Genomic DNA, 15,828 nt, shown 5'->3' on the forward strand with positions numbered 1-15,828 from the left:
GGGGAGTGGAGGGAGTTTTGACTAATCGTGCCCTGCTGCACACAGAGGGAGAGAGCATGGGATATATTGGTTTTAAAAGTCCAGCTCGTGAAATCTTTGGGAGTGAGACCCCCCAGCCGGACAGCCTAAACAAAACTCTCTTTGCAGAATGCTTTCCCAACGCTGCTGCAAACTGGCTTCTGGGCTGGGGGGACGAGACCGGGAAGCGGGCTCTTGGGGGTGGATAAATCCTAGCTGGTTTGTTTGCCTCTTTGCCCAGTAAGTCACTGAACCGATAGGTACACGTCGATTTCCTGAGGGTGCTGGGTTCTGTGACAGCTCCCCGGGAGAAAAAAATAAAGCTGAAGTCCCCTGTTATCCCCGCCGCTTCAAGCACACCAGTTACAGAGGCCCTGGTTTTAGCAGCTTTGGGGTGGATTGGGGGCTGCAAAAGGGACTGGTACAATTCCTTCAGGTTCTCTTCCTTGGGACCGGGGCATCCCCCAAGATTCATGTCGACAAACTGGTAGGCGGATTCGCTGCCCTAGAATTAATCTGGGGATGCAAACTTCGGCTGGGACTTTTTACAGCCTTTACCCTGACTGTGTGGCAGGGCAGCTGGGACGTCCTTTTCCCCCACCCCCCTTCACACACACACACCCCTTTGGTTTATTACAAAGTCCTGTTGCACATGGCTTCCCACTCCCACCCCCCTCAGTGTTGCTTGTGATGGGAGGGGGGGGCTGATCTGGCCCGCAGGGAGGCCAATATAATATGTCCCAAAATTGAAAACACCTTCTCCAGGGTCTGAGCTTTAGAGAAGGAGCGTGTCTGTAGGCCTGCGTACAGAGCTGATCCTTGATCAGGTAGGTTCAGGGCCTCTCCTAATTTCCCCTCCCTATCCCAGGGGTTAATAACCCAAGAACCCTACCTGTACTGGAGCGCGCTTTTGGTCTCGATTTGCACCCAAACCCCGTAGGCGACCCCCCTAGGAGGCTGCTCGGAGGGAAGAGTCCAGAGCTATATTCTGGGACGTAGGACGGGTAGGTGGTGATGGGGTGGTGAGCGGAAGAGGAGGCCCCGCCTAGCGATGCCATGCTGCTGCGGGAGTGAGAGGACTCCAGCTTCATGGTGTCCGCCAGGGACACCTGGTACTTGATGCATTCCTTCTCGTCCTGCCGGTTGGAGCCGGTGGATCCCGGGGTGGAGATGGAGGGATCCGGGGAGACATCTTTGGGAGGGGTCGGAGGGAAGGTGAAAAGGTGCGGGCTGGAGTGGCCGGCGGATAAAGTGGAGGAGGAAGCCGGAGGGTAGACGGAGAGGGGTCCCGGGGAGCTGTGATGGATGGAGGTCTTGGAGAAGGGACTCAGGTTCCAAGGAGACGCGCTGTGGTGGCTCCCCAGGGCTTTGCTCCCGTCCAGCCAAGGGAGAGATCCGTGGAGAAGCGGTGGGCGACACACCTGGCTCCCTGCTAGGAAAGAACAGAAGCAGGCCAGGTTACACTCCCTCCGGGATCGGCCAGCACATGCAGGACCCCCAAACTAGCTCTCCTTGTCACCCACCTAAGCCCTACTGGTGATAACCTCAAGAAACTTAGCCCACACAGTGCTCTGCTCCCGGGGGTCAAACCAGGAGAGAAAAGGGCAGCAGCCAGGGCACCAAGAGCTATGAACCTGCGGGCCTGAGCAAAACTGAGCGTAGGGCCCGGATCCCGCAAAAACTTACTCTGTGGCTTAACTGTAACCCCCAGGCTAGTCCCTTTGGCATCAGCCCTATGCCTAGAAGTAAAAGCTATTGCCGGATCGAGGCCCAGAGTGGTGCTCAGGTGTGGTTGGCTGGAGGGCAAAAGGGAGTCAAGTCTTCGGATTTGTCAAGCCCTTAGTAAATTTCCCTCTCCAATCAATCGTACAAGGCCTCGCCAGTGAAGATCCCACATGAAACTGCAAACCCTCCGAGGAGAATCCATTCTGGCTAGTTCTGAGCTATTATTGGGTTCTTCATTCACTGCACTTAAGTAACCATGAACTAGGAGGCAAGGAGATATTTTGTCCACAAGAAGAGAGCCAGGAGAAGACAGTGATGTGTTAATAACCTTTTTTCTTTTCACCATTAGTCTGTTTTCACACATGGGTTTGTGTGTGTTTGACTCAGACAGCTTTATAAGGACAATATCACACACACACAAAGTGTCAGTGGTCTCAAAAGATCTTTACATTAGATATGTTCAAACCTTATCTTAAAATATACAGCTAGGCTTCCTAACATTGCACTGGATTTTTGCAAAAAGAAAAGGAGGACTTGTGGCACCTTAGAGACTAACCAATTTATTTGAGCACAAGCTTTCCTGAGCTACAGCTCACTTCATCGGATGCATGCAGTGGAAAATACAAGTGGGGAGATGAGCTGTAGCTCACCAAAGCTTATGCTCAAATAAATTGTTTAGTCTCTAAAGTGCCACAAGTCCTCCTGTTCTTTTTGCGGATACAGACTAACACGGCTGCTACTCTGGATTTTTGCAGTTTCCTTTGACCATTTTATCCTTTTATGTGATTGCAAAAAAAAAAACCGCTTAATGAAATTTACATTATTATTTTTTTAAAAATAGGACGGAAAACATATTGAACCCCAGGACAGCAGCCAGGTTATGCTTCTTGTGATATTTCTAACGATATATTGATCTCTACGGAGGCATTCAAATCTATAGCTAGCTATCCTGATCATTGTAAATATAAAAAGCTACAGAGATCGAAATAGATACAGATATTTAGAGACACAGATCGCTAGCTAGAGTGATATATGTGCTCTCTCTCTATATATATATATATGATCTCTGTGCATGTGTCCCAGGGTTCTTATCATGTTAGCCATTTGTGAACAATACTGAAAGTCAATGTGCTAAAGGAAGGGGAGGTGGGTTATATGAACAGGAAGGGTCAACATTCATTATCTTATCCAGGAAGTAACATAGTAAATAATATTCGGGCTACACCCGAAAGACCGCATTTCCACTTTCTGCTGATAAATTGGGAGGGGGAGAGAATAAAAGCTGCTGATCCTTAGCAATAATTATCTTAAAGAGTCTAAAAGCGGAACAATGCATTTACTGAACAGCGATCAATGCTCACTCAACAAGTAGCTGAGGTCCTGTGCGCTGATCAGTGAATCCGGATTAGCGCCGATGCCCAAACGGTCATCCCTTTTCCATTCAATTTTGTTTTATTTTAGGGTGGGGGTTTTTTTTCTAATTTATTTCAGACCTAGGGTTCCTGCAGAGTGCGCCACAACTGGGATCGCTCCCAGGTTTATAAGGTTATGCCCTGCCTTTTAATCCGAAAGAAGACTCCAGCGCTACGAGCTGAATCGCTTTAATAATTTTTTTTAAACGGGGGAGGGGGGGCAGGAAAAGATTCATCTTGAAACGTATTTAGGCCCCGTAAAAACAGTACATGTGTCTCCTCGGGATAGCTGTGTGTGAGGCTATGTGTTTGAATTATGATATAGATAGTAAATTCCCATTACATTCACATTATATATAGCTACATACATAATTACATGTATGTGATGGATCATAACGCAACACGTGATGTATAAGTACACGTACAATAATGTATAAAACACACTATAATGTGGCACAAGACCAGAAAACCAGGCTTTCCTATCAAATCTATTATTTTCCCATCAAGGGTGAATTTAACATCCCAGCCCTGAACACACCCATCCCCCCTCCCCTAACAGTAACTGATAATGCTACAAAGAATTCTACTGGAAAGGCAAAATAACACTGAAAACCAGATCCCCCTGGAGTTTACTTGTTGGGGCGGTGGGAAAGACTTGCATCCAGTACTTTTTTCTTTAGCGCTTATTTGGGACAAGCCAACTCAGAAATTCAGTAGTGGCATCGTTTTGCCAGCGATGGCTGGGGTTTGTACTGTATTCGTTGGCTGGAGGAATACATCGGCTGCTTAGGATTTATCTATACTCTATAGCTAGTCACAGGCCCACACCAAAAGGCCATGCACGCGTTTTACGCCACATGAGGACATTTGCGCAGGTTACAGGTTCCTGGGCTTCCTTCAAGGCGCCCTGGTTAGTTGCTAACAGCTACCGCTTGCCTGCTCCTATTGCTTATAATGAGCGGTGTATAAGAAGATACACACAAACGCTGTCCTGTTTCCGGCACGAAAGCCTGGCCGCTGCCAACCTGCGCGCAGCTCGCTGGGGGCCCCACACCAGGGCCCGGGAGGGGAGAACTCACCGTGATGGGCCGGCGGGTACCTCTGCACCGTGGCTCGGACCGAGTTGCCATAGTAGGAAGGGACGTGATTGCCTTGTCCGTCGATGTTAAAAAGTACATCCACCTCCTCGGCCAGCGGGTACTGAGTTGGATCCATATAGGAATGGCCGAGCCCTGGGTGGTGTGAGTCCGGATGCTGCCCATTCAGCACCGCGGGGTGATGGTGGCTCACCCACCGCGGCTGGTCGGTAGTCACCTCCATCGCGCTCTCTCGGTGCGGGGCTGTCTCTCCTCCTCCTCCCCAAACTGGGCAGACTTGCCGCGGGAGGGTAGGCGGCGGGTTGATATATAACAGAGAGATGTTGTCGGGTTTAAAAAAAATAAAAATAAAATGATAATAATAAGCGATTCCAAAAAGATGACAAGAAGAGTAGGGAAAACAAACAAAAAATCTAAGAAGCGAGATCCCAACAGTATCTTCCGCTCTTTGCAGAGGTTTCTCTTCTTTGATCACCTGCAGTGAGAGAGAGGAAAGGGGGAACGAGCAAGAGAGAGAGCGAAACGTGTTTGAGCACTTCTGGGCTTCATCACCAGACTTTTAGGCAAGCGAAAACAAGCCCCTCCACAAACAGCGATCTTTGAAAGTCCACCTATTGTCCTAAGCACTCGACCCACCTATCCGACTAGGACACACAAGCTCTCTTTCTCTTTCGATCTCTGTGCAGCGGGGGAATGAAATCGACCAGAGTTACAGGCGCAGGCGTTGCTGGGGGCGCCTGCAGCGGCGGCGGCCCTTTTCCTCTCTTTTCTTTCTTTCCTTCTTTCTTTCTTTTTTTTTTTTTTTTTTTTTTTTTTGGTAAATGTTTGGTCAGTTTCGCCAGCGATGCGCCTACCTAGAAGCGGGTGCAAACTGCTGCCTCGGAGAGCCCGAAGCGTTTTTCAGGGCTTTTATTCATTATTGTGCAATCGAAAGAAAGAAAGAAAGAAAGAAAGAAAGAAAGAAAGAAAGAAAGAAAGAAAGAAAGAAAGAAAGAAAGAAAGAAAGAAAGAAAGAAAGAAAGAAATTCAGCACAAACCTTGGTGGAGAAGGAGTATGTGACCCAGGAGAGATGAAGTTGAAACTGCTTGATGAGATCAGATTGTGCTCTCTCTCTCTCTCTCTCTCTCTCTCTCTGTCTCTCTCTCTGTCCTTCCCCCCCCCCCTTTCTTTTTTTTTTTTTTTTTTTTTTACAGGGAAGGCATTCTTTCTGAAAGGAGCAGGGTGGCGCCAGCCGGCTCAATGCTCACAGACAGCTGTGGCGAGACGCAACTTAAGGAGGTTCTACTGTCATCAGCCCGGAGTGGGAGGAGCCTGTCATGGGATAAGGAGGGGACAGGGCACGAAACACAAGGAAACGGCAACCCAGATTTACTCCGTTCTACTTTCGCCCCCCCCCCCCCCGCCCCCAATATTCCTTCCCCCCCGTGACCGGAAAGTCTTTGAAAGCATCGCCTCGTTAGGCTGGAAATGCGGAGAAAGCCTTAACACCACTTTTTAAGGGGGAGACTATTCTAATGCGCATTACACAGAAATGTCATTAAGGGCGCATCCAATTGGCACGCGTGTCTCATTATATTATGTTATTAATTATTATTATTTTCTTTCATTCCTATGCGCCAGCCCTACTCTTACTTACTTACTTTGTTCCGGAGAGACACAGAAACTGAAGACACAACCCGGCCGTCAAGACATTATTTTCTATGGTGACTTCAGGCCACTGTCGGAAGAGTTTCAGAGAGCAGGTGAAGGATAGGTGGGGAACTCTACATTCTTTGTCAAAGCGGCAAAGAGTCCTGCGGCACCTTATAGACTAACAGAGGTGTTGGAGCATAAGCTTTCCTGGGTGAATACCCACTTCCTGGGATGCATGGAGTGGAAATTTCCAGCGGCAGGTATAAATATGCAAGCAAGAATCAGGCTAGGGATAACAAGGTTAGTTCAATCAGGGAGGCTGAGGCCCTCTTCTAGCAGTTGAGGTGTGAAAACCAAGGGAAGAGAAACTGCTTTTGTAGCTGGCTAGCCATTCACAGTCAAATTTCAGAGTAGCAGCCCCGTTAATCTGTATCCGCAAAAAGAACAGGAGTACCTGTGGCGTCTTAGAGACTACCCAATTTATTTGAGCATAAGCTTTGGTGAGCTACGGCTCACTTCATCGGATGCATGTCTCAGATACTAATGTATCATTTTAAAGCATTACCCCTTCCAGGTCAATTAGTTAATTCCAAGTAGGGCTAATCTGGGGGGACAGTTGTACTTTAGAACGTGTGTGAGAGAGTGTTTGTTCCTGAAATGTGTCAACGTCCTGGAACAACGTGAAGAAACATTATTTCAGAAATACCCATGCTTTTGGAGGTGTTCCTTTATTACACCCGATTCCATTCAGCTGAGAAGAAAAAGAGATCCACGAAACAAAGCTCAAGCAGAACGTAGTTTAACCTACAGTACCATTAAAATAGTGAAGCAGGCGCGGGGAAGGGGGAGGTTGGGGGGGGGGGCTGTTGGGGTTTTTTTGTTCGTTTTTTGTTTTTGTGGTTTTCTTGTTTGTCTGTTTGCTTTTGCTCTGTTTGTTTGTTTTCTGGTCGTGAAACCAAGCTACAGAGTTGCAGCTGAACGTGCCTGCTGCGATCTCCTTTCTGGGTCTCAAACTCCACCGGCGAGAAAGAGAAAGTCCCTGCTTTCTCAGCGCTCATCTGACCACTTTCATTTCCACCGCCGGCACGAACAATAATGAAAACATTAATGCCCCATTACGACCCATGTGGCCTGAGCATGCAAACGAAGTGCCCAGAGCCAGCTCAGTGGGTGAAAGAGGGCTCGGGACGAGCCAGCCAGGGACTGGCTCCTGGGAGCAAGGGGTGTACCAATCAGGAAGGAGCAGGAAGAGGGCGCTTGTGAAAGCCTGTCCTGATTGGCTGGGAGCTTTCGAACGGGCGAGGGCCGTTCGGTCTATTGAGCCAGTGCATCCCCTAGTGGTTCAGAGGCAGGCGCTGGCTTTTTCAAACGTGCAACAAGTTACATGGCTGCCCCGGAGGAGATTGCAAAATAGCAAAGTGTCAAGTAAATAAATAATTAAATTAAAGCGTGCACGGATCGGGGAGAAGGAGCGGGGGCGGGGGGGCGGGGGGACCTCAAAGGCGTGAGCGAAATAAAGTGCCAGGCAACAATATATACGTGGATCTATACATGGGCAGCAGATTGATCATGCAATGTAGCCCCATTGTGTGAGTACACGCCCCAGGATTTCAATGAGGAGCGTTTAATTAATGCAAAAGGCGACCGACGCAGTCCACTCCCCAGCGCTACGGGCTAAGTGGAAAACGGCGTCCTTTGAAAAACGTTTCAGCCTCGGCCCTTGTCCCAGCGGGCCAACACCTTATTGATTGGGTCCACAGCAGCACCAAAAGAGGTATACAATCGTTCCGCATATGTCAGTCCTCCAAAGCTTTAATTAGTCAGTCTTTTATGCAAACTGGAAATTGCTCCGCACACAGCCGACAGAGAGAGAGAGAGATTTTATGGTGAAATAGTCATGACAGTTAAATACATTTATTATGCACATGTTTGCACGTATGCAAATTGAATTGGTTGTATTACAAAAATGATATATTCTAATTTGTAGGTCTCTTCCTAGCGGATAAATTGCTACCTACATTCAGTTACTTTTCTGAGTTGGGCAGTTCTGAGGTGTAGAGACAGAGAAAACATCCTGCCGAACTGTTGTGCTTGCAGGAGTAAACGGATAAATATCGGTTTATCCATCCCGGTTAGAACATGAACTCTGGGGATGCAAGACATTTAAAAGGTGGTGGGGGGCCACGGATATAAACAAGTCCAAGGGCTTTTAACTAATGCAATAAAAGGAGATGAGCGAATCACTCAATAGCTCATCTCCCGGGCTCTCATTCGGATCTGCTGAGTGTACAGCTCCGAGCACCGTGCTACCACTTTGCCCAAGCAAGCAGGTTTGATTTCTGGGTGCGCTGGCATGGCTTGTTTGTTGCCCACAGGGCGCTGAGCAGTCAGGTAGGCACCCGGGGGCTGAGTCGCTCGAAGGGGATGCTCTGCGTAATGGAGCCGGGGCTGCAAGGAGGGGTATTCAGTGTCTGCTTCCCAGCTTCTCCCCCCGCCTCCCTTGGACTCCTGGATTGACAGTGTGTAATTGGGAAATGGGAGGTTGCTCTTTTGATCCTCTCTGCATTGCCCTTCGCTGGCCAGCCTAGCCGACGCCACAGGGCATTGACGTCAGGAGCCGAGCTCAGAGCCATGCTGCCGAGGGGAAGCCATGCAGCGTGCCAGGGAGCCCATTAGCAGGGCAAGAGGCAGGCAGGCAAGGGGCTGCAGAGAGAGAGAGAGAGAGAGAGAGAGAGAGGCGCTTCTCGGGGCTGGAGGGGGGCTTACACACACACACGCCAAGAACCGGGCGCTCAAGGAGCGCCGTGCACTAATTAATCTGAGACGCATTAGGTTTGGACCAACTCTTCAATGCTTAGAGAGAGTAACGGTGTCAGTGTGTCCACACGATTCCCTTTTCCTCCTGCTCACTCTCTATCCCCGCTTCTTCTCCCCCCCACCCCCACCCCGGACTGGGATGGAGGGGGCACATGTGCAGGATTCCCCCCCCCACCCACCCCCAGCCTGTAACATTTGCTGGCCTCTCGGGTTCCCTTGCTGCACCTTAGCCTGTTCTCTGCATTAGCAATTTCACCATCGGAGAGTGGATGCTGCAAAAAGCGTAGTCTCTCTCTCCCCAGTCTCCTATAGGTAAGAGGGATTCTACTTGGATGTTCCTTTTTTACTTAATGTCATTATGTATTGCTTAAAGCGATCATAGGAGGGGGAATCCTGCCGGGCTCCATCAATTTCCAGGGAAATTCTCTTTTTTAGCGGAGGAGGCGGGCAGAGGGTCATTTCAAAGGCAGCCCCTTCTCCCCCCTCTGACTGTCCAACGTTGCAGTGGGTCTCATGATGAGACAAGGAACATTTTATGAAGACCCCCTCCCCTTATACAGACCGAAAGCCCCGGAGGGAAACAGGAGATTTCTAGAGCAGATTGCGTTGGACATTTAAAAACCCCTCCCCCCAAAAAAGTGAATTAAGATGATCATCGTAATAAGATCAGTGTTTTCAAAGCGCAGATGTTACGATGCCGTGACAGGTTAGGTGAGATAAAACTGTATTTGGAAAGAGTTATAGCCAAGCCCACATAAATTCGCAGGCGTGCAGAGAGACAGTAAAAAGGAATATTCATGTAGAAATCCTAAAGTTGCTAATCCCAGCAAAGAAAACTTGTGTTTCTGGGAGCCTTGGGCGATCATTAAACTTGTTTACATAAGTGATTTGGAGGAGAAATGGAGAAGAAATGTTTCAATTTGCTGCAAAAACATAAATATGTGCATTAGGGCAAATATGGATCATATCCGGCACGAGGGTAGAACTGAAAATATGCAGTTTATGGAACAATCTGACACTGATTAGGGCATGGACTGGAATGGCCTAACAAATCTAACTACTATAGCTCTTCGACTGAACTCTGCTTTGTAAAGGACCCTGGACTAATTCCACCTGCATCCCCAACCCTTGTGTTACAAATCTGTCACAGCCTTCACTTTAACGTCGAATTTTCTGTGCAACTCTTGAGACGGGGGCGGGGGGGGGGGGGAAGACGACGACGACAAAATGTGATCAAAAGAATCCCGGAGATTTGGGGCTTGTGGATTGAAAGCAAACACCTCGGATGACATGTGTATTGGTCCTTAATATGCAGAAAATACTAGCGAAGTATTTCTTCATTAGTCCTCAATCCTCCTCAAACAGTCCGGGGATAGAGTTTAAGAGCAGCCTAAATACCAAAATAACAGCAGTGATAATGGCATGGCAATCTATTTACCGATGGTGGCTCCCTGAATCTGAACATCAGCCTTATAATTCCTGGGGAGCTAAAGAGAGTTAGGGTTCCCTATGCGTCTATCCGGACAGTACAGGCGGCTCAGCTCAGCCCGGGCTGTTCCTTCCCCCTCCTTGTCCAGCTGAGCACGGTGTAGTTGACATAATTCCTCCCACCCCAGCAGGGGCTTTAATTGACAGCTCGGTTCTAACAGGGACCCATTGTTGGAGCAATTAGCAAAAAAACAATAGGGGTTGCGGCGCGGGGGGGCGGTTAATTCGATTTGAAGGTGAGGGACGTGGCGCTGAGATCATGCAGGGCGGTCTGTAGATCTTTTCCAGCTGAGAGAGCGAGAAGGAGCCAGAAGTCACAGCGGCTTGGGGCAGGCAGGAACGGGAGGGAGGAGGGAAGGAGGCAGTTTTTTGGGGGGTGGGGGTGGGAAGAAGGGCTCCCTGGCTGGGAAAGGTCCGTCACACACAAAACAGGCAAACACAACCCCTACACTCCCCTCGGGAAGGTTTCTCTAGTACCCCACAACCAACCGGGGATGTCCGCCCCAAAGCCACCCGGGGTCTCTGAAGGTTGCCGGACCGCTGCAACGGGCCTGGAGCTAGCTGAACAAAGCCAGGCCAGTCCCGGTACCCGTGTGAACGGCTTGGCTGAGAAGGGGAGTGGGATCCAGTCGTTAACAGCTGGGGAGCACTTTCCCGAAAAGTCTCTCTCCCAGGCGAAGCCTCTGTGGCTGGGTTCGTTCGGTGCCCATCATTATTACGAGCACCTGGTCCGAATTTCTACGTCTCCTTGGGACGGGGAAAGGAAGAAGCAGCCCCCCTCCAGCCCCTTTAGACTACAGTTGACTGAAAGCGGATTAAATTACGTGTGCCGGGTTGGGATTTTTACAGGGGACGAGAGGAGTACAGGTAAAGCTGTCTAAACAGCCTGGGGCTACCGATCGGAGGGTTATGCAAAGGACACGGCCCAGGGCAGAGCTCCGAAGACTTTTTGCCGTGTAAAACAACTTGTGCTCCGTCAAGGGGGATGGGGGGGCCGGGAAAAGGGGGGAGCGGGGAGCCCCATATTCCAGCCTCCGCCGGGGGTGGGGAAGTGTAAACAGCCTAATGTCAATTCGGCGTTGTCACCCCCTAGGATGAAGACAACAGAAGCCGCAACCGCTTAAAGCCAAACAAATCGACCCCCTAAAGCCCGGTGTGTGAGAAGGAGATGGATGGGGACGAGGCTGGATTTGCAGAACTGTTCTGAGTTTAAACAAAGAACGAGAGAGGCGAAAGCTCCCCCCCCCCCAGCACACGCCACCCCCACCCCCTTATTGCAATGAATCAGCCAGAAACGATCTGTTCTCCCCAACCCCTTTATCCGTGAAAAGGGAATCACAAGCAGGAAGCGCTGCTCGGTTCGGATTTTTCTTTGGTTTTATTTTTTTTTTATTTTATTTTTAAAGCAAGCCTGCCCTAATGGACACTGAGGTGCTGCCTCACGCCCTTGGCTCTGAAAGGAGCCCGATGGGGTTTTTTCGAATAATTTCACCTCTCTCCCTCTTTTGCAAATCAGGAGGAAACACAAAGGCGCAGACACGCACCAGACTGAAAGAGAGAAAAGATCAACGACTGATTACCCCGTTTCCAGTGATCTTTCCCCTTCCCCTCTCTTACCCTAATTCCCCCCTCCCCAAAAAAAAAAATCAGACGAATTGCAGCTAGAGAGGTGGGTGGGTGGAGAAAGGGGGAAACCCCTCATCTGCCCTAAGCAAACAAATTCCAAGAATGAAAATTGGGGGAGAGGTTGGGCCTTTTCTTGCGGGAGGGGAACCCCCTCTCCCCCTTTGAAGCTGAGGAGAAGGGCTACTGCCCCAGGACACAAGGTCCGAGAAAGGATCAAAACCGGCTCCGCGAGTCCCAGAGGCGCCCTCTTGCCCCTTGCACATTCCCAAACTGCACGGCAGAGACAGAGAGAGAGGAGCTCGGGGAAAGAAGAGGTGTCCTGTCTTGTCAGGGTTATTGGTACCCCCAGCTCCTCTCTAGGCCGGGTGATGACACCCACACAGAGCAGGGCTTGTTGTCCATGCAGGTCAGTTTCAAGCTCCGACCTGGTAAGTTCCACTTCCATTTTTTCTTCAGCATCAGACACATACACACAAAAATATTATAATAATATTAGATAACACCCCCCATCTTTCAAACGTAGCTGCTTCGAGATTTAACTCGAATCGGTCCGTATTTTGGAAAGATGTCTGGAGACAGAGAGGAAAAAAATCCGAGGGTACAGCAAGATAATTCACTGCCACTGAGGACAGGTTCCAGAGAGTCTTACGGCAAATAAAGCGACCTTCTCTCTTCGAATCATCACTTGGATGTAGAAAAAAAATCTATTTCCCCCCCCCCAACCCCATCCGATTGATTTTAACGCCGAGAGTTGAAGAAGTTAATTTATAAACCAGTCCTGCTTAAACCCACCGCTACATTCGCCTTGAAAGGAGTGAACGCTCACCTCTAGGTAGGAATTCCTCGCTTCTTTTCAAGCAGCCAAAAATATTCTCTGCCCCCTCCACCCTAAAGGAAGTCTACGTGGGTAAGGGTGCATTTAGCGCCTATCCATCCTTCATCGCATGGGACAATTTTGACCGGTAGATTCAAAGGCGAATTTAAACGAATCTTGAGGGCAGCTGGTAAACCAGCTGGTTTTTAATCCCAAACGACACTTTATTTACCCGGGGAGTCCCACAAAATGGCTACGAATGAAACTATAACCAGGTTTAAAGCCTTTAAAAAAAAAAAAAACATTTGTCAGCCTTGCCTCTGGCCAGAGGCCCGTAACAAAGTAAAACACAATGAAAATACACCAAGGGAAGACGCCAGGGCAGGGGGAGTGAATGAATTAACAGCAAAATTTCCTTGTGGGGGTGAAAACATTTCTCTTTTCCCTTTACTGAGCAGAGCGTTCTGAATAACAATGGAAGTGACCTTCTTTTAAGGAATGTCTCATTCTCGCTACTGGAAGGGAATCAAGATCTGTGTGTATCCCCTAAACTAAATGATGCATTCCCTAAAATAAATCCCGCTGTCCCTTCATGCATATGTATTCTGTACCCTGGGTGTGTATTTTCGTGTGACATACAAAAAACTGCAGACACCGCACGACACACGGTGCATTCACATCATACATTATACACCTCGATGCAGCGAATGGGTTCATGTTTTTTTTTCACGAAAACAGAAGCCGAAATCTGGTTTAATTTGCCCTTTGCTGAATGTAACCTCGCTGCGGATGGATCGTTTTATTTCCCCCATCTCACGAAGGTAGATCGAGTCAGGGGAATCTAAGAAAACGAGACATTTACACCAGCTATTTTGTCGTGTGATATTCCATCGCTTTCCCTGTTCGGTGGGACGCTGGATCTAAAGGGGATTGTCAGACTGAAGACACATTATCTGCCCTCACAGTAGGGCTTTTCCTCTCTAAAATCTCCCAGACAGAAGCGAGCGTTTGCCAGATAAATCCGTAGTTTTCGAGGCCGGTCATTGCTGCGAAGTGATCTCTGACTGGTGGCTAAACAGCGACTCTCCTAAGCTCTTTTTGGGCCTTTTAGGGGCTCTTGAGAACATTTGATTTTAATTGGATCGATTCTGTCCCCCTACCACACAACTTAACACGGAGACTGAAACACGAACACACAGTCTGCAAGCACGTACACGCTAACACAACACAAAGCTGACACAAGTTAACACAATCCACCTATTGAACTACACACTAACGCGCAAGCTAACACAGCCTGGGAACCGAAAACCCCATGGGAACCGAAAGACACACAAGCTCACACACTACACAGATGACAACACACACTAACCACAAACTCATACAACACAGAGAGGGAAATATACCTAACAATGCCCAGGCTCGCACAACACACGGATGGAAACAAACTTAATATACTAAGTAACGCAGTGAAACACATTAACACAAATCCTAACTAACAACACACACACAAAGGCATAAACCTCGAAATACACAAACTTCACATTCTCTCGGGGACACACAAATACAGGTCTACAACTTGAAATACACACACACACACCCCAGACCAAATGACACGAGCCTTACATAAAAGACCCGGGCTACCTAGCTTTACAACTGCCGCCCATAAATAATGAAGAAAACAAGTATATCCAATGAGTATTAATTATCCGGTTACAGTAAAACCCATCACCTAATGCTCCCGCTCCTATTTATGGACAAATGAAGGTAAGAGGAGCTGACATTTTTGAATGAGCTCAATTACAGCTAATGCTCATTTCTTAACACTCAAATACATTTCCAAGGCACCCAATTACTAGTTTAAATACCCTACATGATCTAGCGGATGGCAAGTTTTGGGGGGGGGGGGAAGAGGTAGGAGGGATCCAGACACGCCTTAGGATGTAGTGAAATCATCATTCTCCATTATACAGGTACCAGTCCCTTCAAGAAACCTGTCTTAAAACAGCCGGACACGTCCAGCCAGACCATTTCCCGTTCTTTAGAAACCAGATTACATAGAAAGCCGGCTCTAAATGGATCAACGCTGCGCTCAGAATACAGCCAAGGAGATTGCTGGGTGACTGGGTGAAGTGTGCTCTGATGCAGTCTGGTAGAAAGCAGTGTAGGATTGTGTGCGTACGCACATGCAGATGTGTGACAGAGGTAGGTTATATGTTTCTGTTCCTGGTATACTTATATGTAGGTGCACTTGTATTTGCTACCGAATACATGCAAGTGTGTGAGAGAGGGAGAGATTAGATACAAAAAGAATGATCTATATTTAGGGGAGAGCGTGTATACACCGATTCGCTCGTTGATTAATTACATTCTAGCAGACATATCCGTCTAATATCATTACCCACACAACTATAATACACAACACAGTAGACACGCCTAAACGCTTCTTCTCTCATCTCCTCCGTCTACACACGCAGATGTGCGGTGCCATCTGTGAAAGCAGCCCTGTCCCCGGCTACCCAGCACCCATAGGCAAAGCAGTTGTTGTCAACCTCTTCCAATGCTTTCCCCCCACGCCCCACCCCTCAGCTCTAGCTTTCAGAGGTAACAAGCTCTCTGGCAAGCTGGGTCTTCCCCCAAGGTCACTGAGAAACATCCAAATAGCTCCAGCGACTGAAGACAAATAAGAGTGGGGTCGTGTTACATTTCAGCCAGCGTCTGCTGCCCGCTTGGAGCCGAGATCCCTTCTAATTCTCTCCACGTGGAGACGGGAAAGAGTGAGAGTGGGGGGAGGAGGGGGGGAGAACCTCAATATTCACTGACCTGGGCAGCTGCTTCTTATTTTGTCCTGATCTGCTGACGATCTAAAGGCGGCAATGACAGACAGACTCGACTGCTCCGGCAGCTGCTGAGGCCGATGGCATCTCTCGAGCTTCCAGCGAGAAGTAAAACGTGGGTGATCCACATCCTCCGAACACCCACCCAAATCTCTGACCTCCTCCTCTCCTCCTCCTGGCTGTCTAGAAGATCAGAGCTCTTCCGGGTTGGAAAAGGGCAGAGAAAGAGTGAGAGAAATATGATGGGCATGCCATTACACACCCAGCCTGCGAATCACATGGGACGGGGGGAAGGGAGGGTGGGGGGAAGAGCAGGTACTGGGGCTGGAAGTCGACTGGAACGGGGTGTAACCCGTGCCAGGCA

General features: G+C 48.9%; 1 protein-coding gene across 6 annotated transcripts in view; it reads right to left on the minus strand.

The window, feature by feature from the left end:
* GATA3 (GATA binding protein 3) overlaps window positions 1–15,567 on the minus strand; it is a 34,929-nt gene extending 19,362 nt beyond the window's left edge. Inside the window, exons 1-3 of one of the 6 annotated variants that reach the window (XM_077836792.1) lie at window positions 15,451–15,567; window positions 4,235–4,727; window positions 911–1,450 (exon numbers count right to left, since the gene is read on the minus strand). In XM_077836792.1, coding sequence (XP_077692918.1) covers window positions 911–1,450; window positions 4,235–4,475 — 781 coding nt within the window. In that variant the 5' untranslated portion in view covers window positions 4,476–4,727; window positions 15,451–15,567. Of the gene's footprint in view, window positions 1–910; window positions 1,451–4,234; window positions 4,728–5,289; window positions 5,510–15,450 lie in introns of those variants that run through there. The other 5 variants (XM_077836818.1, XM_077836809.1, XM_077836800.1 and 2 more) reach the window with 5 other exon arrangements.
* Window positions 15,568–15,828: the final 261 nt, after the last annotated feature.

Source organism: Eretmochelys imbricata, chromosome 1 (genome assembly GCF_965152235.1).
Source record: "Eretmochelys imbricata isolate rEreImb1 chromosome 1, rEreImb1.hap1, whole genome shotgun sequence".
NCBI classification, from domain to species: Eukaryota; Metazoa; Chordata; order Testudines; family Cheloniidae; genus Eretmochelys; species Eretmochelys imbricata.